Genomic DNA, 23,188 nt, shown 5'->3' on the forward strand with positions numbered 1-23,188 from the left:
TCAAGTTTGGTATTTCCAAACTCGGTGTTAATAATGTTAATAATTAATAATGTTAATGTTTCAAAATAATCCAAAATAGAAAACAAAACAAACATGTAGTAACTTTCTAATTACTGCTTTGGGGACATAACATTAAGTTGAAAACACTGCTTCCATTTCATGGATAAGAAATTTAAATAATTGATTATAATAAGACAAGTTATTTGACAGATTTGAATTTTGCAAGTGTTGCTGTCAGCTTTTTGTTATTGTTCTTGTTGGTTTCTTGTGATCTTTAGTCATATTGTATTGTTCTTTGCCCAGAAATTAATAGAAAACCCATTATAAAAATTCAAGATACAAGCTGTGGAAATTGGCAACATATTTGATTTCTTTAAATTTATTTCATATTTATTGCCTTTTAGTTTGTAAAACATAGTGAATCATCCTTTTTAACAAAATGAGGTAATAAATAGCCAAGAATAGCTATATTTGAATTTTTAAATTATTACTATATTATCAATAATGAATGTAAAAATATCTATAGTACGTCTTAGCTGGGAAATATAAAACGGAAGTGACTTGTAGATACATTTGTCAGTTTCCATCTTTAACTCATTCAAATAAAAGTACAAAGTAGCAGCTTAATAGTTTACAGTATACTACAGTGGAGTCTTCTACAAATCCATAGCAAATTTTGCTCTGGTAGAAGCTAAATGTAGACGCGTATGAGTTTTTTGTTGTTGTTGTTTAACTTGTTGCTAAAGTTAGTACCGCTCTCTTTAATTTTCTAGAGTAACTAACTGCTTTGCTTTGCTTACAGCTTGGCATTCCAAATTCAAGGCTACGGTATTTTCTTATTGCAAAGCTTCAGTCCGAACCATTACCTTTTCAAGCCCCTGGTCAGGTATTATTATTGGAATTTTATTATGAGTATTATGACTTATTTATTGTAAATATATATTAGTCTGCTAATTTATTTTCAAGAACTACTTTGTGTAGGTGTCTCTGTGTCCTATGGAATCTAAAGTATAGACCATGCCCTAGGTCCCTCTTCAAGGTCATTTTCCTCTTGCTACTTTTATTGGTTTAAACAAAACAAAAACAAAACAAATTTTCTATTCCTCATTTGAAAACAAATGAGTTAAAAAACTTATCATTAGTATTGTTATCTTCCTCCTTCCCCCATAAGTTCCCTTTTGACTGTTGACCGTTTTGCATTTATTATTTTATCTTTCCCGTAGAAGCCATTGGTTACTTTTGATAAAATTTAATATTTTATCTTAAAAGTGGCTTACAAGTATTTTAACACATTGGTTGCATTTTCTTTAAAGCCAATGCTATTTAGCTTAATTGATTAAAATATAGTAATGATTAGTACAAGCTAGAATAAAATGCTCAATTGCTACAGATAGAATCTCTAATTATGTGAGCAGTTTTACATGCTTAGGTCAAAAAACGGGGATGGATAACTGAGTTTTGGTGTTTCAGTGAAACTCTCCTTAACTTTCATAGGTAAGGACACAAAAGTCATGTCTACTAATAAGGGATTGGTAGTGTCACCTCAATCCCCTTATCATGTAATGCTAATATTGCTCCCTTTCCGTAGTAGCCAATTCCAAATGAAGAGTTAGCACATCTTATACATTGTATTAAGTTAATATTAATTTTATACGTTGACTTCAAAGACTTCATCATTAAAAATTCCTGGAATGGTTTTCCTTTTACAGAATAGGACTTTATACATGGTTATATGTTTTGCAGAAGCAAGTTTTTCCCATGGGACTCATGAGTAGAAATAACCTTTCACAGTGAAAAGCGCTTTTCTTTTTTTAATTGCTAGTTTTCCTTTAGATCATAGCTATGTTTCGGTTTTTCCTTTTTAATGAAGGAGTATGGCAAAACTTGATCCAAAACACGTTTTCTGGAAATATTAGTGTTGCTTTCTAAACTTCTTTTCCAAATAGGATACAAGTATGATTTATCTATATTCAGTACACTTTCTATTACTTTATTGAATGTTTTTATTAATGAATACTGTAAACACTAATCCATGAAATAAATCATCTGTAGCCTGATGACAATATAGCTGTATGATTAATAACTTGTAATAACTTGTGCAAATACAGGTAAACCACAATTTCCGTCTTTTAATGGCAACCCCATAAAGACTAATGAGGTTTTTTTCCTAATGTTGACTGGACATTATTCATTTCTTTTATTTTTAATGAAACTTTTGACAATTTGTTTATTTTTATGTAATGCCAGGTACTGATGGAGTTCCCCAAAATTGAATCTGTACATCCACAAAAATATACAATGGATGTAGAAAATAAAATTCAAGAAAAGAACATTGAACCAAATATTAGTTTTGATAGCAGCACACAGTGTTCTGGAAAAGATGCCATTCTTTTTAAGCTTGAAACTGCAGAAGAAATTCACAGGAAAAATCAACAAGATAGTGATCTCTCTGTGAAAATGCTAAAAGATTTTCTTGAAGATGACACTGACATGAACCAGTATCTTTTACCACCAAAGTCATTGCTGCGATATGCTCTTCTATTGGACATTGTTCAGCCCACTTGTAGAAGGTCTGTGTGCTTTACCAAAGGGTAGGTTTTAAAGATCTATTCATCCTGTATTCAAAATAACCAGGTTTTTTAAAGCTGTTGTTTCTTTAAATTCTTCTAAAAACAAGGAGCATTTTATAAAATGTTTTTGCTAGAATGATGTATTTTCCCTTAATTGCCTGCTTCATGTTCCAATAGAACACAAGTAAAAATTCCGTTTGGCAGAACATTATGTGCACCACCCACAAAAGTGCTCATAAAAGACAATGTCATTTGTTTGGTGACCTTCATAGGAGCTTAAATACCCATAGTGGAAACATGGTTTCTGTAGACTATTACTTGCTAATTCTTTTTTTGAGTTGGAGTCTCACTCTGTTGCCCAGGCTGGAGTGCAGTGGCGCCATCTCTGCTCACTGCAAGCTCCGCCTCCCGGGTTCACGCCATTCTCCTGCCTCAGCCTCCTGAGTAGCTGGGACTACAGCTACCATCTCGCCCGGCTAATTTTTTGTATTTTTAGTAGAGATGGGGTGCTAATTCTTTAGCACTTCCGTGGTACATCATATCCCAAAAGAATTGTGTTCACTCTTATGATCAATGTATAATAAGAAATTAAATTTTAATCTAAAGAAGTAATATTGAGTCATCTGGAGAATATTAGGGTAACTTTTAAATTTAAATTTTATTCAGGTTTTTACATAAGTGATATATGCCCATGGTTCCCAATTCAAAAGATAACTAAGATTGTAAGACTCTCTTCCATTTCTATCTCTTGACCATTCAGTTCTTCTTCCCACATGCAACCAATGATATCAATTTACTGTATAATCTTCCAGAGGTATTGTATCTGAAAGTGTATTTAAATATCCTTCTATATTTTATCCCCCCTTTTAAGTAAATGGCAGGATACTATATATGTATATACCCCTTTTTTCACTGCACAATATAAATAGAATATTATCGCATATCAGTACTTAAAGGACTTTGTGTTTTCATTGTATAGGTATATTATATAATTTACTTTACTGGTTACCTATTCATGAACATTTAGAGGGCTTCCTTTGGGTTATTTCTTGAATATTTAATACATTTCTCACTAATTTTTTTAAACCTAGAAAGGGGAAAATTAGAGCTTTTCAAGAAAAATTTTGGCTGGGCATGGTGGCTCATGCCTGTAATCCCAACACTTTGGGAGGCTGAGGAAGATAGATCACCTGAGGTCAGGAGTTTGAGACTAGCTTGGCCATCATGGTGAAACCCTGTCTCTACTAAAACTACAAAAATTAGCCAGGTGTGGTGGTGGGCGCTTGCAATCCCAGCTACTTGGGAGACTGAGGCAGGAGAATCGCTTGAATCTGGGGGGCAGTGGTTGCAGTGAGCTGAGATCACACCACTGCACTACAGCCTGGATGACAGAGTGAGACTCTGTCTCAAACAAAAAGAAAAATTTTGCCAAGGATCTCTATCTCTGCTTTCTGAATGCTACTTAACCTCATTTGATAGGTAGTTGTATGATTTGTCAATTCAGGCTTTCTGTTCTTACCTTCCAGCTGGCTATTAATATCTTGTATGATATCTTGTACCCCAATATAACCATACCAGACTCATTCTGACTTTATTATACTCTGCCCTTGTACTTCAGGGGAAAGAGTTTATTGCTTTCCATTACCTTGAAAGACTTCACTGGGATGTTGTCAGTTACCAAGTTCAATAGGTTCTGTTTAGGACTCTCATAAAATAAGACTTAGCAATTTTGTAATAAACAACCTTGAAATTCTTTTCTAATTATACAGATGACATAAAAGAAGCCTGATTGTAAAATTTATTTTGGTATAGATACTATGTGTATATACACACATATTTATATGTGTAATATATATGAAAAAGACAGTTTGAAAAAAATTTTTTTTTCCTGGTTTGACTTTTTCCCTCTAATTCTTATTTTAAACTGTTTTCTTTGTAAAAAAGAAATAATGCTAAAATGTTGAAGGGCCAGCTTGACAATAATCTTAGAGAAAGACATACTGCTAATGACTTGCATTTCTGAAGTGTTTTATATTTTCTGTGCAGTTTTTTTATATAATGGTCTGATTGTTGTGTGAAAGTGATCATAAAATTGTACTGTGTTAAATGACAAGCAGACATAGGCTCAGTGGCACTGTGTTTGCCATGGTGTTAGAGGGCAGGGTGGTGGGTTCCTGAGAGGAAATGATGGTTCAGACATGATAAAAATGGCAGCAATTTCTTTTCACCTATACAGCATTTGGGCTAATGTGGCAGGGGAGCCACTATTGAATTATATTTGAATATAAAGTGCATCCTTCCCAGTGATGAACATTCAAGATGGGACAATTAATACAAAGAAATAACAACTTATAGTTCATAATTCAGTGGTGTCTATTCAACTCAAAAAACTGTGCCATATTTCATTTCTGAGATATTTATTATTTATTATTATTATTATTTTGAGACAGAGTCTCACTCTATTGCCCAGGCTGGAGTGCAGCGGTGTGATCTCGGCTCACTGCAACCTCTGCCTTCCAGGTTTAAGAGATTCTCCTACCTCAGTCTCCTGAGTAGCTGGGATTACAGACACGTACCACCATGTCTGGCTAATTTTTTTATATTTTTAGTAGAGACGGGATTTCACCATGTTGACCAGGCTGACCTCAAACTCCTGACCTCAGGTGATCCACCCGCCTCGGCCTCCCAAAGTGCTGGGATTATAGGCATTAGCTATTGTGCCCAGCCCATTTCTGAGACATTTAAATGGAACTATCTTTTGTCTTTTACCTAGTAATTTTTTACCTACAAATGATATTTATGTGACATTATTCCAGATATTTCAGAAGGATGTAATTGTGTAGATTGATTAATTCATTCAATAAATATTTAAGAAATTTAGCATTAACACATACATCAGGTGCCGCATAATAGTTGTGTTGATTTTTCAGATATGGAAGCTACATAGAAGGGACAGGGTCTGTGTTACAGACTGCAGAGGATGTGCAGGTACTATGCATGTTTTAAAACTAAAACACTTTAAAACTTTTAACTAAAATTGTGTAATACTTTGAGAACATTAAAATAATTTTATGCATCCAACTGGCCATGAATATATATTTTATTCATTCATATGTATATTCATATATATGTTTTATTACTGTTGAATAAATCTTTTTCTTGTTGCTCTACATGAGTATATGCAGAAGGAATGTTTTATGTTTTTCTTTTTCTTATTTTTACCTTCTGCTTTTCTTTTATTCCATAAATAGTAAGTTGAAATTCAGCCTACAATAGTTAATGTTCTCTAAAATGTTGTACAAACATCTTAATATTGGAGCCCTCCTTTGCAGCACACACTATAAAACTTCCTTTTAAGGAAAAAAAAAATCTTAGCAATGTGCTTTATGAATACTTTAGTTGTTAACTCTTCATGGTGTCATGGTTGAATACAAGTCTAATATATAGCAAGTTTTATATTTTTTGAATAATTTTAAAGTGAGATCACATTATCTTTTATACTGATTCAAACTTTTAACTAATAAAATTTAGTCATGATAAAAATTCTGTTATAGGCAAATGAATGTCTGGATTGAAGAAATTATATTTGCTTAATGTATTTAATCATTTTAAGGAAGTATCTTGATGAAACTGAGTATAAAAATAAAAGTTTTAATGATTCTCCTGTTTTATTGTAAAATTGACTTGGTTGTTTTGTCAAGCTTCTTTTGCATTTTTCACTATATTTCTTTTATATTGTCATTTATTTTTTATACTCTTATGATTTTATTTTAAGGGCTCAAAAATGACAGACACCCTGAAAAATATCCTGATCTGTTGAATGTTAACCTTTTTTTCTTTTCGAAGTTTACATTGCCCTTATCGAGCCAGTATGTAGTCTATTGCACAGAGCCAATTTGCCCTGTGCACTTTGCGGCTGTGTGTTAGAGCAGCCTGTATGTCCGTCGAGTTTAAACTGTCTCACAGCAGGATATCTTAAATCCAGTTGCACATTACTTTTTAGTTATCTTGGGTATTTTCTTACAGATTGAGAATATCTACAAATCCCTTACCAAGTTGTCACAAGAAGAACAGATAACAAAGCTGTTAATGCTTAAACTGCGATATTTCACTCCTAAAGAAATAGCAAATCTCCTTGGATTTCCTCCAGAGTTCGGTATGTGGGATACATGCAGAATTCAGCTTTCATGTATTAAAACTCTCAAAAATCTTTAGGGACCTGTGTGTCTAGGACTTGCCTCAACAAACGGGCTCAAGAAACCTCTTTCCTTTCCTGATCATGCCATTTATGGCATCTTTCTGCCCTCTTTCCCCTCATAACTGCCTCATTCGGTTCTCTCCTGATTCATTCTCCCTCTCACTAGCTCCACGAGTGGGCCACAGAGGTTGGCATGGCTAGAAGGGTCACATTGGCAACTCCTCACCTCTTTCCACAGATGACTGTGCATAGCATCCCCTTTCCAGCTTATTTTCTTTTTCAGAGGTCCTCTCCTAATCACCCCACAGTAGAGCTTGTGAAAGAATGCTTTCGACCACCTCTTTAAAAAAATTAAAAGGCAGTTGAGGGATTATTTTGGAAGGGTGGGGGATGTGTTGGTATTTATTCTCCTCAGATACGCCTGTGTCAGCTGTGTGGCTCTATCCTTCCCTTCAAGGGGTAGGTGGAGAAAGAGGAGGTGGAGAGGCTGTCTAGGAAGGAGCTTTCATAATGGAACAAAAGGGGTCTCAGAAGATGAAATTGACACAGGAGATGAATTGACACAGAATTGAAAGATTGGGGATCTACAGCAAGGAATCTCAAGAACAAATGGGAAGATTTAGTTGTAGAGTGAGAAAGTCAAAGACCTAACTTCATTGGCAGTCCCGGAAGTCCAGGGATTGGTGCTCTGAAGAGATTGTACACACTGCTTTGGCCTTCTCAGTGATGCCCCAGCCCATCTCCCTGATCCCACTACCAGGGCCAGTGCTCTCAGCTCTAAGGAGGCTGTGGGTTTCTCAGGCCTGGGGTGGGCATGCTCCCAGTACCTGGCTGATGGACTGGGAGAAAGATTGACCTCCCTAGCATGCTTCCCTGGCTAGAGAAGGAGGAAGTGTGCTTTTGAGGACTCTGATTGAGAGTTTGAATGCAGAAAAGTCAAACTTCGTTAAGTTCAATACTTTTATAATATTAATATGGCACTATTCCTCAAATAAATAACAGGTTTAATAGATCATGTTTCAAATTCTAAATAAGGGATTTAAGCTGAGGTTTTGGAACACAACCGTTTCGTACAGAGGGAACAAACTGCCAGTGTCATTTGACTACCCTCTTGGTAATTGGTTCTCTGAGCGTAGTCGCAGCAACCAGGTCTATTTTGTACTCCCTGCCTCTTTCTTGGTGATCTCATTTTTGTCCCAGATATCCTGGGGAGTGTTGTTTAAGAGAAACACAAACTTTCCTTGTCGTAGTTTATGTCACAAAATGAGTGAGAGCATTACAAAACAAATAAAGACCTGAGAATTAGACTCAAGAATTCTCATTCCTAGTCTGCTTTCCTAGCTACTATTTTTTTTTTCCTTTTTTCAGATGAGCAATCAGACATACTGTTGAAGAGAGAAAAGAGATTAACTATCTAATTAAAACGAATTCCTCAGCTTTATTCCAGTGCTTTTTTGTTTTCAAAGGGCAGTAGTCACTTTGGTAATACTGAACCTTGCTAAGGAGCGCAGAGCCCGGAGTCAGACTGAGTGATTTCATATCCCAGCCCCACCTTAACCGTTCCTTTCTTTAGTTTACTTGTCTGTAAGATGAGGATAATCATAACTCCTACTTCATAGGGTTATTGTGATGGTTAAATGAGTTAATATATGTAACATTCTTATATAATATCTGAGATATAATGTAAAATTTGTCTTAGCTTTCATTTTTAGAATGAGCCATTTATTTACTTTTATAATATTTGTTTCATAAATATTTTTCTCATTGTTTTTAAATTTTAAGTGGGTAAAATAGAATTTTTCAAAACTCTCTGAATATATATGTGTAGCACTTAGAAAAACAGCCTCTGAAATTACTGAACCTCCTTTTAAAATACGTGATATGTTTGTGGAGTTGAGCTTACCCTGATGTCACCACTGAGTAGCACCATGACACAACTGTCCCTTATGTGTGTTTCTAACATTATTGACTCTGGATCCAAAAATGGGCATTGTTTGAGCTGTTTGTCTACTGGCAATGATGGATCTGCAATGAACACTCTGTCCTGGTTCTGTGACACCTGGTGGTGTGCATTCTGCAGTAGTAGGCTTCTGAAGAAAAACACTAACCTGCCCTTATGGGTGAAAGCTGATATCTTGACCTTGTTGACTCTATATTTCTTTGTTTTTGAGGATTATTATTGTTATTTTTAATGTATCTAAGTTTTTAAAAGTCATCTTTTAACTTAAAAAATTATGTCATGTTTTCCACAAGTTGTTAGGTTGGTGCAAAAGTAATTTGCCGTTACTTTCAGTGGCAAAAAGTGCAATTACTTTTGTGCCAACCTAACAGTTTAGATTTAAAGAAATATGCACAGATGCGCGCACACACACACGCACACACACATAGATATAATTTGTACAAATCTTACTTGTTTGTTTTCAAACCTTTCTTTCCTTCTGCTGTAATTGTAATATTGCAAAAGGTCATCTCTGGGATAGTCTAAAAGCCTATTTGTAGGTACATTTATACCTTTGGCTACTTTGAAGTAAATAAGTTTAGATAAGTAATGTGGTTACCTAAGATATTATCTTTAGAATGGAAACTTTATGATCATGTTTAATTGCAGCAGTAATTGCTGTTATTTTATTGCAGTTAATAAAATATCAAGCATCGATGAAGCAATTTTATTGTAACTAATTCTACCTTCCTGTCCTCACAAGTATATGAAATTTTGCTATTCTTTTTTTTTTTTTTTTTGAGACGGAGTCTCGCTCTGTCACCTAGGTTAGAGAGTGGCATGATCTTGGCTCACTGCCAGCTCCGCCTCCCGGGTTCACGCCATTCTCCTGCCTCAGCCTCCCGAGTAGCTGGGACTACAGGCGCCCGCCACCTCACCCGGCTAATTTTTTATATTTTTAGCAGAGACGGGATTTCACCATGTTAGCCAGGATGGTCTCGATCTCTTGACCTCGTGATCTGCCCGCCTCGGCCTCCCAAAGTGCTGGGATTACAGGTGTGAGCCACCGCGCCCAGCTGAAATTTTGCTATTCTTAATACTCCTAATTATTTTTTAAATTTTCTTGTCTAAGTTATTTTTCCTTTATTTCTTTGCTTTGCCAGAGTATGCTGAATGTGAAATCCTGACATTATAACTAACATTATAGTGTACACTCTTGTACATGGACAGTCTTTTATGCTGATATTTGCAAAGCCTTCTTCCAGTGTATGAGGGATCCATGGGCCTTTTTGTTTTAAGAAAGGAATGTAGCAAATAGAAGTCCAACATGAGAAAGGCAGTTTGTGGAAGCAGAGTGTAAAAACAACTGTGGGGGACTCATATCCAGAATATGTAAAGGACTCTTACAATTCAGCAATTAAAGAAAGAGAAATCCAATTTTAAAATGGGCAAGGATTTGAGTCAATATTTCTCCAAAAAGGATAGATAAATGGCCAATAAGCACATTAAAAATATGTTAGTTAGTTATTAGGGAAATGTTAGTTATTAGGGAAATGTAAATAAAATCACAATATGATATTACTTCATACTCATTAGGATGGCTAAAATAGAAAAGACAAACAATAAAGTATTGATGAAGATGTGGAGATATTGGAACCCTCATACACTGCTGGATGTGAATATAAAATGGTGCAGCTGCTTTGAAGAACAGTCTAATGGTTCCTCAAACATTAAACATAGAGTTACTGTGTTACCCAGCAGTTTCACCCCTATGTATATATCCAAGAGAATTGAAAATATATGTCTATACAAAAACATACGTGAATGTTCATAACAGCATTATTCTCAACAGTCAAAAAAGTAGAAACAATCCAAATGTCTTTGAATGAATGAATGAAAAAGTAAAATGTGGTAAATCTATACAATAGAATATTATTCACCCACAACAAGGAATGAGGTATTAGTACATGCTATGACATGAATGAACCTTTAAAACATGTTTAGTGAAAGAAACCGAGGGAGGCCGAGGCGGGCAGATCACGAGGTCAAGAGATCGAGACCATCCTGGCTAACATGGTGAAACCCTGTCTCTGCTAAAAATACAAAAAATTAGCCGGGCGAGGTGGCGGGCGCCTGTAGTCCCAGCTACTCGGGAGGCTGAGGCAGACACAAAAGACAACATATTTTAAGGCTCAATTTATATGAAACAGAAAGTAGATTAATGGTTGGGGGCAGGGAGGTAATAGGGAGTGACTGCTAATAGGTACTAAATTTTTTTTTGAAGTAATTTTTTTTGAATTAATGAAAATATTCTGGAATTAGACAATGGAGATGTTTGAAAAACTCAGTGACTATACTAACAACCTCTTAATTGTACACTTTAAGTGGATGATTTTTATGCTTTGCAAGTTATATCCATAAAATGATTATTAAATCAAAGAAAGAACTGTGAAATAATGGCAACCATAGCTTTTTAAAAAAGTACACTAATACGTGGATTTCTCTGAGTTCTGTGGATATTTTATGTGTACGTGTGTGTGTGCTGAGCATAACATAATGTGATATGTTACTATCTCACTGTGTAGGCAATATAATGGCTCCAAATTCTCTTTTGTTAATAAAACTTGATGGAGACCTTAGTGATTTATTTATGAAATGACCGCTGTGCCCTTACTAAAGGATACATCCTTTCATCTCTGGAAATTGTGATTATAAATGATTTCTTTAAATTGTTCTTTGTCTTTTCTAGGATTTCCTGAGAAGATAACAGTGAAACAGCGTTATCGCCTACTTGGAAATAGTCTCAACGTGCATGTAGTAGCTAAACTAATTAAAATCCTATATGAATAATTTCAAAATAACTGTGAAAGGTGATCATATGATATTCCTTCATTTTCAGAGAGTAATTCTGAAATTCTATTTTGGACTAATTCTGGTGAAATTTAGCTAAATTATTCTAATCTGTCTTTAATAAGAACTTTGGATTTTATCAAAAAATCCACTTGTTTCCTCAAATTTATATTACTGTATTTGATAAAATACAAACTATTGGTATGCTTTATGGAGAGTATATTTGCATATGAAACTGGTAAATATATATGTGGAATATTCTTTTTAAAATGATTTCATAAACAAATCAAGGAGCACTAGAATTTTAGTGTCTACATGAGTATCTTGTGAAGTGTCATAACAGGCATATTTTTATGTTAATTAAAGAAGTTTTTATTTCTAATTTTAAAATAATGATTCTAATTCTAGTCCATTGAATGTTTTACTTAATTTCCAATCCTGTAAACACTTCTTTATTTCATCTAAACAAATGCATATGATATGTAAACCAAATTATCATTATTCAATTTGTACAGCAATCTGAAGATTATGTCAGGAAAAATAATCCTAAATGTTTGATTACCTCTCCATCAAGCGGTACAGAAACTGTTGGTGCACATTATCTACGTTTTCCTCAGTCTCTATCTGAAGGACAAAACTCATTTTTCCGTCTTCATTTTGTATGTACTTTCCTTTAGTTTGCTATTATCAAATCTTGTTTTTGTCTTCTCAGCTTCTGAGTTGAATTTGCCTTTGCACGCTGAGGAATGTAGCATGGCATTAAGATTTCAGGGAGGAAGCTGCCCTCTGATCCCATGCCGTATGACACTACTGCCCTTCCCTCAATTGTTCTTTACTGTGGCAACATACACTCTGAATTAACTTTTATGACTTTTAACTTTCTCTGTCTCTCTTCCTCAGTAGACCTCTTGGAATTAGGGTTTCTAATCAAACTAAGTCTTGCATTGTAAATTCTGTGGTTTGTGATAAAAGCAAGTGACAAAGAGAAGAGAGATGAAAAGAAACAAGTCCAGAAATCATATTACAAGATTTTAATTCAAATTTTTCTTCTTAAAAATCAACTATTTTGAGGTGGATAAATTGGAAGTTTGTGCATTGCTTGTGGGAACGTAAAATTGTTCAGCTGCTGTTGGAAAATAGTATGGAGGTTTGTCACAAAATTCAACATAGAATTACGCTATGATTCAGCGATTCCACCTCTGGCTATAGACCCAAAAGAATTGAAAGCAGGGACTTGAACAGATATTTGTACACCCGTGTTTATAACACCATTATTCACAGTAGCCAAGCAGCCCAAGTGTCATCCCATTCACCCATGAATGGATGCACGAAATGTGTTCCGTGCATGCAGTGGACTAGTACCAACCTTCAACAGGAAGGAAATTCTGACATATGCGGTGACACAGATGAACATTGAGTACCTTATGCGAAGTGAAATAAGCCACTCTGTGGGAAGGGAGAATGGGTAGTTAGTGCTTACTGGGTACAAAGTTTCTGTTTGGGGTGATAAGAAAGTTCTGGAGGTGGGTGAGGAGGATGATTGCACAACAATGTGAATACTTAATGCCACTGCAACTGTATATTTTAAAATAGTTAAAATGATAAATTTTATATTATGTATATTTTACTGCAATTGAAAAAATCATACTCTATTACCAATTTTTCAGAACTCATAGATAAATATGAATATAGGGAAGCTATTAGCCAGCCCATATACAGAAACTATCACTATCTACATTTTTCATATGTGTTCAAAGACAGAGCCTATTACAAGTCTCATAAATTTCAGTAAACAATCGGAAATTATTTTGGCACACTTTCATGTAGGTTCTCTTCACTGCTTAAAGATTCTAAATAAAATGGTTTAGAGTTTTACTGTAACTCTATGAAAATTATGCTATAATTATAGTATCCTACATTCGGTTGAGCAACATTATGCAAAATAAGTGTCAAGTTACTGTTCACCAACTATAAACACTTGAAAGGCCTGTAGAGACATTTGCTTACAAACTGGAAGACAGAACGTAGCTTTGTGGAATTTTTAAATTATGGAAATGTATTCACAGAAGACGGTGATTCTTGCCCTTAATTCGTAATTGAAAATATACAGTAACAAGCATAAAACTCACATTTTAATGAAGAAGTATCTACCAGTGTCATTCAATTAGCTGATGTATATGTGTGCATAATTAATTTGGAAAATGTTATTTTATGGAATATCTGCTATATGCTTTTGGTAATAATGCTGTATATAAAATTTGCACTGGAAATTCTTTTTCCTGATATTTGGACTTATACGTTTATTCAGATATTGGAAAACATAGCTTCTCATTTTCAAGAGAATAATGTGTAATTCAATCTTCATCATACCTAACAGTAAACTGATTTTTCGTTCTCCTTTTCCCATCATCCCTGCTCTTTTAAATGGCTTGCCAGATGATTCTAAGGTATTTATTACCCTGCTTCATATTTTTAGTATGTCTTCAGGATCCAAAACTAATTTTAAAAGATGATCAAATCAATTAATGTAAACAAAATGAGTCATAATTGGAAAATGATTTTGAAGAGGTGGGTAGTCATTGTAGGAGGGGTCAGAGCCTGACAATCCTCAGTGGCAGGCAAGAAAGAGGAATGACAGCATCATCTTCATAGAGGACCCTGGACATGGTGTTCTGGCTATTAAATCAGACCTGCACCACGGGCACTGCCCTGTGCCTGGAAAGGTGATAAAATACCTCCAACCTTCAGCCAACTTTTCTTCCTAAAAAAGTAGAGCCTTCTACAGAGGCAAAAATGGTAGTTGAAATTGTGAACAGTGAGGGTCCGCCCAGCACTTTTTTAGAAATTTGAGGGTAAACTGTTGCTTGAAATGATCCAACTTTTCAAAGAGGTAAAGTTATTTAGTAGAGAGACTTTTAAGTTGCCCTGAAAATCTGTATTGCTACCATGTGGGATGTAAAGCTGGATGGAGTTAGAGGTGAGTGCAGGCAATTCAACGCATTGGTAGGGGTGGAATTCCTCAGCAGAAATCACCATCTGGGTTTTGCTCCCATCTCAACCTAGTTCAGGTCTAGAGTGATTAAGTTGGAGACTTCTGAGGAGAGAGAAATGAACTAAAGATAAATAAAACTGATTTAATTTTAGCTATAGCAGAACAAAGAAGCAACCACATTTCATCTAACATCAAGCACCTACTAAAGGATGCATTCTGCAGGCCAACTGTATCCGTATCCAAACCAAAGTCACTCTGGTTGCTCTTTTGATTTGATAACTTAAGAGTTTAGAAACAAGAGATTTCTAAATGAGCCAAGATAACACAATAAGGACCAAATTTTAATCCCACATAGACAAAGAGATTAAAGTGGGTTTTCCTGAATTGCTTATGTTATGAACAGAAAGTTACCTTGTCATAATTTGGCCTTCGGCTTGGAATTCTAACTGTTTTAGGCCACCAGTTATGACACTGACTTACTAATAGCTTTGGACTTTGGAATTGAGTGAGGGTCATATAGCCTCAGCAGTTTTCTTGTAGCCTGTGATTGCACTGAGATTATATAATTTTTAAAGACATGGCCTTTGGACCTCTGTCTACTAGTTAATCTCTCCCATCTACCATTCCAATGTGCTATATACAACTATCATATCGGCTTCTTAGCAAGCACTTTTCTGGTCCTCCATCACACCCACCGAGATGTCTAGTTATGCCTTTCATTTGAGAGTTCCCCCCTCCTTTTTTTTTTTTTTTTGAGATGGAGTCTCGCTCTGTTGCCACCATGCCCAGCCTCCCTTTGCATGTTTTTTAAAAAGGCATTAAGCATCTTGCACATGTTCTTTGGTTTCAGTTTGCATGTGTCAACCTGTCTGCATCATTTTCTCTTTCACTATTTCTTGTCTTTGCTGGTAAAATTTTAAAGCTTCAGTTTAAAAAAAAAAAAAAAGTCTTTTTTGTTGTTTCTATCTTCCGTTTCTCTCTTTAGGCTGTCTAGGAACATTTTAAGGTACTCATGCTCTTCAAAATCTTACACAATCAAGATCCAAACTCCATCACCATTCGTGTCTTAGCTTGTGAATTTCTTTCTTTTTAAATAAAGTTGTTCAACAAATATGAGCATGTGCAACGAGCTGTTTTGGCTTTGTATTCCCCAAGTTCTCATATAAATTGGCTTTATATTTACCATAGATTCTGAGTCTTGCTTTCTGCCACATCCAGCACTTACTGAAGTCTCCCTCAAGTACACCACACTTGACTCCTAAAGCTTCCAAAATCTCATTTTTCCTGTAAATATGAGACTGGAAATTTTCCCAAAAACTAGAAGATAGGAATTGAGTTCTCCCATAGAAGAACTCTCTTCTGAATAACCCTAGGGTTTTTTCACTTCTTTGCTTGGACCTAGCATAGCTTCAGTGTTTACTTCAAATATTTGCTCTGTATTTTGTTTGCATTTTGATTTCTATATTTATCAGGACAGATTGAAATTATAAGAGTGTACACAGAGAACATGTTTGTTTAGCTAAATTAGCACTATAATCAGATGAGATCACCTAGAGGGGCAGAGGATGAGAGTGAAAGAAAGAGAGAGAAAGAGAAGAGCAGAGGCTTGGAGCTGACTTACCTGAAGATTCAATCCTCAGGTCTCTTTCTACCCTTCACTTTTGAAGACACTTTTCTCAGAGATTCTCACCCTTTCCTACAACTTCAGCCATTTTGCCAGTGACACCCAGATGACTCTAAATCTGCTATTTTCCTAAACCCTATTCTAGAATCTTCATGCTGGGACATTTTTAACTTAGATATCTCGCTATTCAAGTTGTATCAAATTTGCATCAAATTTAGCATGTTTGCAGCCTCAGCACTCTCCATTCTATTGTCAGTTCCACTCGTGACTTTAATATTTATGGTACGGTTAGTCTCCAGATCTTCCAAGTTCAAGCCTCATAACCAAAGATCATCTTCACCTTCCTTCTCACTCTGCATTCCATTGGTAAGCTTCTGTTAAAACAGCCTTCCTAAGGCAGGCCTTCTCTGAACCACCGTCTATTTTTAGGAAATCTTATAAAAAGTCACTGAGATTTAAAAACACCCACACATATATTTGCAATCATATTTGTGTGGTTGGTTAAACATGTCAACATTTAACAGATTTGAGCCTTCTAAATTTAATCTAGCATGAATGTCATTTTTACTAAAATATTTGCTATTTTACTCGCTTAGCTGGTTCCTTACACAAGTCCAGTTAAATTTCACGTATGGAAAAATGATTGAAAACACCTAATGGAATGCGATACTCCTTGTGTAGTAGAAATGAGTTGAGTTTCATATTTGAGAGCTGATCCTATGAATGAATAGACAATTCATTGTCTATTGTTGTCTATGAATGAATAGACAACAACTGAATAGTTGTTACGATCTGAGTTTTAAAAATGGAAAATGTTTCATGTTTTACAGAATGTAAACGTCCACAAGGGCAGAGATTGCTAATACATTTTTCCCCCAGTGACTTAAAACAGTACTGGCACGTAGTAAGCACTCAATAAATATTTGTTGAATGAGTGAATATAGGAACCATACTGGAATCCATATTGAAGCTACATAGAAAGCATCACACTGCGGAGTTCGAACAGTGTCTTTAAGTTGTTCTCTTGAAAACTATTTAATTAATCTGTTACTGCCACTTCTTCCATGCCCAGAGGAATAGCCAAAGTTACTCAAGTCCGGAAGACAAGATTTAAAAATAATTCTGGGGTAGGCTTTTGGCTTTTGGAAAGTAGTGCAAATAAAATTTTTTAAAATACTGTATTCTGACTTCTGCTCTTGACAACAGAGTATAGATTTATTTCTCCCTGCTTCTCCCTGAAAAGTACAATTATAAACTCTGGGTAAGTATAATTATAAAATAATGCAAGAGGAATCAGAAGGAGAATTCTGAAAGGCGGGAACAGGAAGACACACTGGTGAGGGACCCCAAGACTAGAGGAACAACATGGTTCCAAGACATCTGACCCCTCACCCAACAGAGGAAGGTTACCCAGGCTTGGGGTTTCCTGACCTACAACCTAACAACAGAAGACAGCCCAGAGAGGCTTGTTCCTGCAGAAGAGGGAACTGAAGTCTAGTCGGTAATACCAGATGAGTCTGGCTCTACCAGTACGGGGGATATATCAGGAACCCCACTGACAAACATCCAGACCTGAGACTTGTCTATTGTGCTGAGAGATGAGCACCCAGGGGCCTCTGGCCAAAAGCGTCTAACCCAGGAAGATTTTTTTGTTACCCTGAGCCGGAGACTCCCTTCTCCCAGAGGTACCATGGGACCCGGCTTGGGGGAAAATCCTTCTTTCCCTAAAGTAACATCATGACCATTCGGGAGCCCCAGCAGCACCAGATAAACCAAGCAGACCAATATAACACTGCAAAGGCTTTAAAAACTAAATTACCACTGGAGTCATAGCCCACAAAAACTAAGCCAGAGCTTGCGTGCTAAACATAAATGGAGTGACTGCCTACTAAAAATAAAATACTAAAATAATAGACAAAATGTTCAGGATACAAGGTAAAAAAGCCTGTCATACCAAGAACCAGAAAAATCACAACTTGAATAAGAAATGACGGTCAACAGATGACAATACTGAGACAAATCAGATGTTGGAATTACTTGACAAGGATTTTAAGCAGCTCTCATAAAAATGCTTCAACGGATAATTACAAATTGTCTTGCAACAAAAAATAGAAAAGCTCAGCAAAGAAATAGAAGGTAACAAAAGAACCATTATGATAGGTGCACTATATGCCAATTTTTAAAAATAGAAATAAATGACAGTTATGTAACTGAAAAATACAATACTGAAATAGAAAACATTCTGTGGTAACATAATTTGATTAGCTCCTGGACATTTTGTCTGTTACATTAACTTTATTTTCAGAAATTTAATTATGATGTGTCTTGGCATGAATTTCTTTCAAAGTGGCAGGTATTTCAAGGTGAATGTAATGTCCTGTTTGGTATTCATTCAGCTTCTTGAATCTGTACATTTATATCTTTTGCTGAATTTGAGATCAGTAGTAGAGAGGAAATGACAGAAGATAGCAATCAGTGAACCTGAGGACAGATCAGTAGAATTTACCTAATCTGAATGACAGGGCAAAGATAGGCTGACAAAAAAAAAAAAAAAAAAAAAAAAAAATTAACAGAGCCTTGGGGACCTGTGGGACAATAATAAAAGAACCAACATTTATATGTTTGGGGTGCCAGAAGTAGAGGGGAATAAAATGGAGCTGACAGAGTATTCAAATAAATAATGGCTGGAAACATCCCAAATTTGGCAAAACCTTAAAAGCAGCTGGAAGCTGGGCGTGGTGGCTCACACCTGTAATCCCAGCACTTTGGGAGGCCAAGGTGGGCAGATCACAAGGTCAGGAGACAGAGACCATCCTGGCCAACGTGGTGAAACCTCGTCTCTACTAAACACAAAAAAACTAGCTGGGCATGGTGGTGCATGCCTGTAGTCCCAGCTACTCGGGAGCCTGAGGCAGGGGAATGGCTTGAACCTGGGAGGTGGACACTGCGGTGAGCTGAGATCATGCGACTGCACTCAAGCCTGGTGACAGAGTGAGACTCTGTCTCAAAAATAAAAATAAAAGTAGCTGGAGAAAAATGACACGTTGCTATGGGGCAGGGGACACAATTTGGATGACAGTAGATGTCTCATCAGAAACCATGAGAACCAGAAGGAGGTGGCATTGTCAACTATGAATTCTATATCTAGCCAAACTATCCTTCAAGAGACCTCTCTTATATCTATATATGTATAGATACACATATTCCTCTATGCAGCTCTTTACAATTATTAGGGAGAGCAGGTAGTTACATGGAATTAGGCTTATGTGATGTGAAATAATCAAAGATGAGAGGAAGAGACCTAACGTATAACTAATGATTATAACTGTGAAATTACTCATCTAAAAATAGATTGGAATAAAATAATGATAGCAGTTATGTTAGGGTAATAGCATTTTAATTTTTCTTGTTTATATTTTTCAATTGAATGTTATCTTTTTTTTGTTTTTGTTTTCATCAATGTGGCATAATGTTAGTTTTATAATTTAAAATGTTCTTTCTTTCAAAACACTCAATTTCAAGTCCTTACTGTCAAGTCTGGTCACTGTAAGCTTGTAAGTTGCTACTTCATTTGCATCTTGATGCTATGTAATATAATCTCCTTCCCTGCTGACTTTTTTCCTCCAGGGAAGAGACTACATCTTGCCCATTTGTGTAGCCCCAGTACCTTGCTGAGACGCTGACAGATAGTGGGTACCTAATAAATAATTGTCCAATTAACTGATTTAGATATCAGTATGCTGAGTATGATAATAGAATTGTAGGTTCTTTCATGGCTTGGGGGATTGTTTGAATAATTCTGTCAGCTAAAAAGACAAGAAGCGCTGAGCACAGTGCCTCACACCTGTAATCCCAGCACTTTGGGAGGTCGAGGTGAATGGACCATGAGGTCAGGAGTTCGAGACCAGCCTGGCCAACATGATGAAACCCTATCTCTACTAAAGGTACAAAAAAAAAAAAAAAAATAGCTGGCATGGTGGCACTTGCCTGTAATCTCAGCTACTCAGGAGGCTGAGGCAGGAGAATCGCTTGAACCTGGGAGGCGGAGGTTACAGTGAGCTGAGATCGTGCTATTGCATTCCAGTCTGGGTGACAGGGCGAGACTCCGTCTCAAAAAAAAAAAAAAAAGCACATTAGGTGTTACTGGAAGAGTATTTAATGCCAAAATTGTGTATAATTCCTAGCGTATTGTTTATGTCTCTTCTAAACATAGTCTAGGAATTGTTGACAAAGCTTGATTTAGCAGTACTTCTGTAATAAACATAGCCCAAGTCACTATAAAGAAAACATACAAAGGTTTTTTTATAGATCTTAGAATAATGGCACTGGAAAAGACAGAAGTGAGGTCATCTCATCCTTTCTGCCATTGATGACAACACCTTAAATCTTCCCACAGATCTATGTGGCACTTCAATTAACAAATCCCCTGGGAATGGTGCCCCTTTGTAAGGCATCAGCCTTGTTAAATCACTCCTCCCACCATAAATCACATCTATAATGCAAAGCTTCCTCTCACAAGATAAAGATGCCTGTGTGTACTGCTTCTGTGTCTATCTTCCCAATTAAAGGTACAAGAGGCAGAGTCTGAAGAGTGCCAAGTATCCCCAAACTTTGTTTTCTTTTTCTTTTTTTTCTTTTTTCCTTTTTTCTCTTCCTTCCCAGAAGAGAACCAAACTGTTTTTTTTATCCCCCCTCCTTGGTGACACCCTCACCTCTCTTGCTCTCCTCCCCTAATATAACACAAAATATTGTCACAGAGATGTACTTTCCCCTTTTCCTAAGATCAGATCCAATATAAGTTGTTTGCAGTTATTTACCACCTACGTTTCTTCTGTTATTCATGCTGAAGTCTGAGTGCAATCAGACATTTTTCTTTGATTGTTGTATGAATGGTACCTAAATATTTCACTTCACTGCCTTGTTTGGGGGAATTTTAGGGGTCACCAAGTAGAAAACTCATTTTGTCCTTTTTAGGTTGATTTGGAACAGGATGGCAGGAGGGTTCACCTATGGTAAACTCCGGTTCACTGCTTCACACCTTCTTGGAAACCAAGCTTGGATTAATCCAGTGGAGTTGCTGAAGTCGCCATTCTGGGAGCTGTTGGAGGTAGAGAAAGCTCTATTGATTTTTTACTAGCTTTTGGAGCCTTTAATCCTAGCACTTCATATCTCCTCTGCTGTGGCTAATCCTTAACCACTCCCTGTCTCACAATGACACAAGATCCTTCAGTGCATATTTTATGTTTTCTGTAACATTTGCTTGAGTTACAATTAGGAAGTTGAGTGTGCACACGTGTGTATACATGTGCCATGAACATCCCGTGCTCCTCCAAAGCCCTATTCCCCTGTTGCATTTCTCCCTCTGGATTTGAATTTTGTTATTGTATTCTCATTTTTTATGAAGGGATTATATTACTTAAAAAAAATTGAAAAAAGTGGAAAAGTTCTCTAAACTCTCAACAATCTGCTTTCTCAGGAAAAGCTCTGCCAAACCTCCATAATTTAAATGGTAATGATTAACTCATAATTCTTTTTCATTCTACTCAAAGATAATTGTAGTCATTGTAGTAATGAGCATGGAGAACAAATGCCTGCTTTATGTGCCCTGAGCCAAGACCACACTGCTTTCAAAAAGATCAGTTCATCACAGAAGTGGACTTGGTAATTTCCTAGGTGGTAATGCACTTCCCATGAAATGAGCAAAAGAATAGTTTTAAATGTACATCGATTTCCATAATTATTTTATGTAATCCTTCATGGAAAATGAATGAATTGGAACAATGTTCTATTGCCCCGAAATTTTGCAGAAAATCACAAAACTGACATATGTAAATGTATCTTTTAAGCAATGTTATGTCCCTGAAAAAGAGAATGAATTAAGTGTCATGAAGGTTAAAAGATCGTTCTATTCACAAATGTTTCCATAAACGACTAAAAATCAGATTAATTCTACAGTGTTCTGTTTTAAACTGATATGAAAATGAAAAGGGACTAAAAAAAGCACGAAAGCCAGATTGAAGCTATAAAATGTAATGGGAGCTAGCATTAGGGGTATGAGAATCTTGCCAATTTGTCCATCCTCCAACGCACCTCTGCATCTCAACCCCCTCCTCATTTTTAAGACTCCCACATTGATCCAGCCCTCCAGATAAATTCAGCTGGCCTAGCAGAAATATCACATAAGGATTATTGCACTCAAGATAAAAGAACAGTCCCCTATTAAAAAGATTAATTTAACATTCTTTAACCTGCCACTTAAGGCCTTCTATCAATGTCTCTTCCTTTACCCAGCCACTTTCGTTCAAGGTCACCCTGCTGGACAAGTGGAACCACCTCCATTTTTTTTTTTTTTTTTAAGGTGGAGTTTCACTCTGTTGCCCAGATTGGAGTTAAACAGTGGCTCTCAGCTTGCTGCAACCTCCACCTCCTGGGTTCAAGCAATTCTCCTACCTCAGCCTCGCCTCCTGAGTAGCTGAAACTACAGGTGTGTGCCACCATGCCCAGCTAATTTTTTTGTATTTTTGGTAGCGACGGGGTTTCACCATGTTGACTGGTCTCAAATTCCTGACCTCAAATGATCAGCCTGCCTTGGCCTCCCAAAGTGCTGGCATTACAGGCACCAGCTACCAGGCCTGGCCAGTAGAACCACTTTCTATAGTCTGCCCATCATGGACCTTGGACATCTTTCCTAGTTTGGTACCTGCTGTTTTACTTAACAGCATGTTACTGTGTATTCTGTCCCATCTTGTCACACTTGTCTTTGTAATGTTGCCTGACTCTGGCTCTCCAGATTTGTGCATTATGACTTTATTGTAAATCAGAGAAAGTCAATAAATTTACTTCTTTAGAATTTCCCCCATGGTCAAGGACTTCGTATATCTCCACTAACTGCTTATTAAGGCTCTAAAACAATGGAATTTGGATAAAGATGGTAGGAATAAAAAGTGAACTTTGGCATAAAAAATAGCAGTGAAATATACTAATGTGGTAATGAGATGCTCTTCAAGAATTTGGA

General features: G+C 36.3%; 2 protein-coding genes across 8 annotated transcripts in view; both read left to right on the forward strand.

Moving 5' to 3' along the window:
* TRDMT1 (tRNA aspartic acid methyltransferase 1) overlaps positions 1-18,739 on the forward strand; it is a 57,381-nt gene extending 38,642 nt beyond the window's left edge. For 6 of the 7 annotated variants that reach the window (XM_023223216.2, XM_023223218.2, XM_023223222.2 and 3 more), the window contains 5 exons: positions 803-886; positions 2,248-2,591; positions 5,501-5,558; positions 6,597-6,726; positions 11,457-18,739. In XM_023223216.2, coding sequence (XP_023078984.1) covers positions 803-886; positions 2,248-2,591; positions 5,501-5,558; positions 6,597-6,726; positions 11,457-11,557 — 717 coding nt within the window. In that variant the 3' untranslated portion in view covers positions 11,558-18,739. The remainder of the gene's footprint in view (positions 1-802; positions 887-2,247; positions 2,592-5,500; positions 5,559-6,596; positions 6,727-11,456) is intronic. The other variant, XM_023223217.2, reaches the window with a different exon arrangement.
* Positions 18,740-20,216: 1,477 nt separating this feature from the next.
* The window catches only part of CUBN (cubilin), a 336,941-nt gene continuing 333,969 nt past the window's right edge, over positions 20,217-23,188 (forward strand). The window contains exon 1 of the mRNA XM_023223232.1: positions 20,217-21,280. The gene's annotated coding sequence lies outside the window, so the exon portion shown is untranslated. The remainder of the gene's footprint in view (positions 21,281-23,188) is intronic.

The sequence above is a fragment of the Piliocolobus tephrosceles genome, chromosome 9, assembly GCF_002776525.5.
Source record: "Piliocolobus tephrosceles isolate RC106 chromosome 9, ASM277652v3, whole genome shotgun sequence".
NCBI classification, from domain to species: Eukaryota; Metazoa; Chordata; class Mammalia; order Primates; family Cercopithecidae; genus Piliocolobus; species Piliocolobus tephrosceles.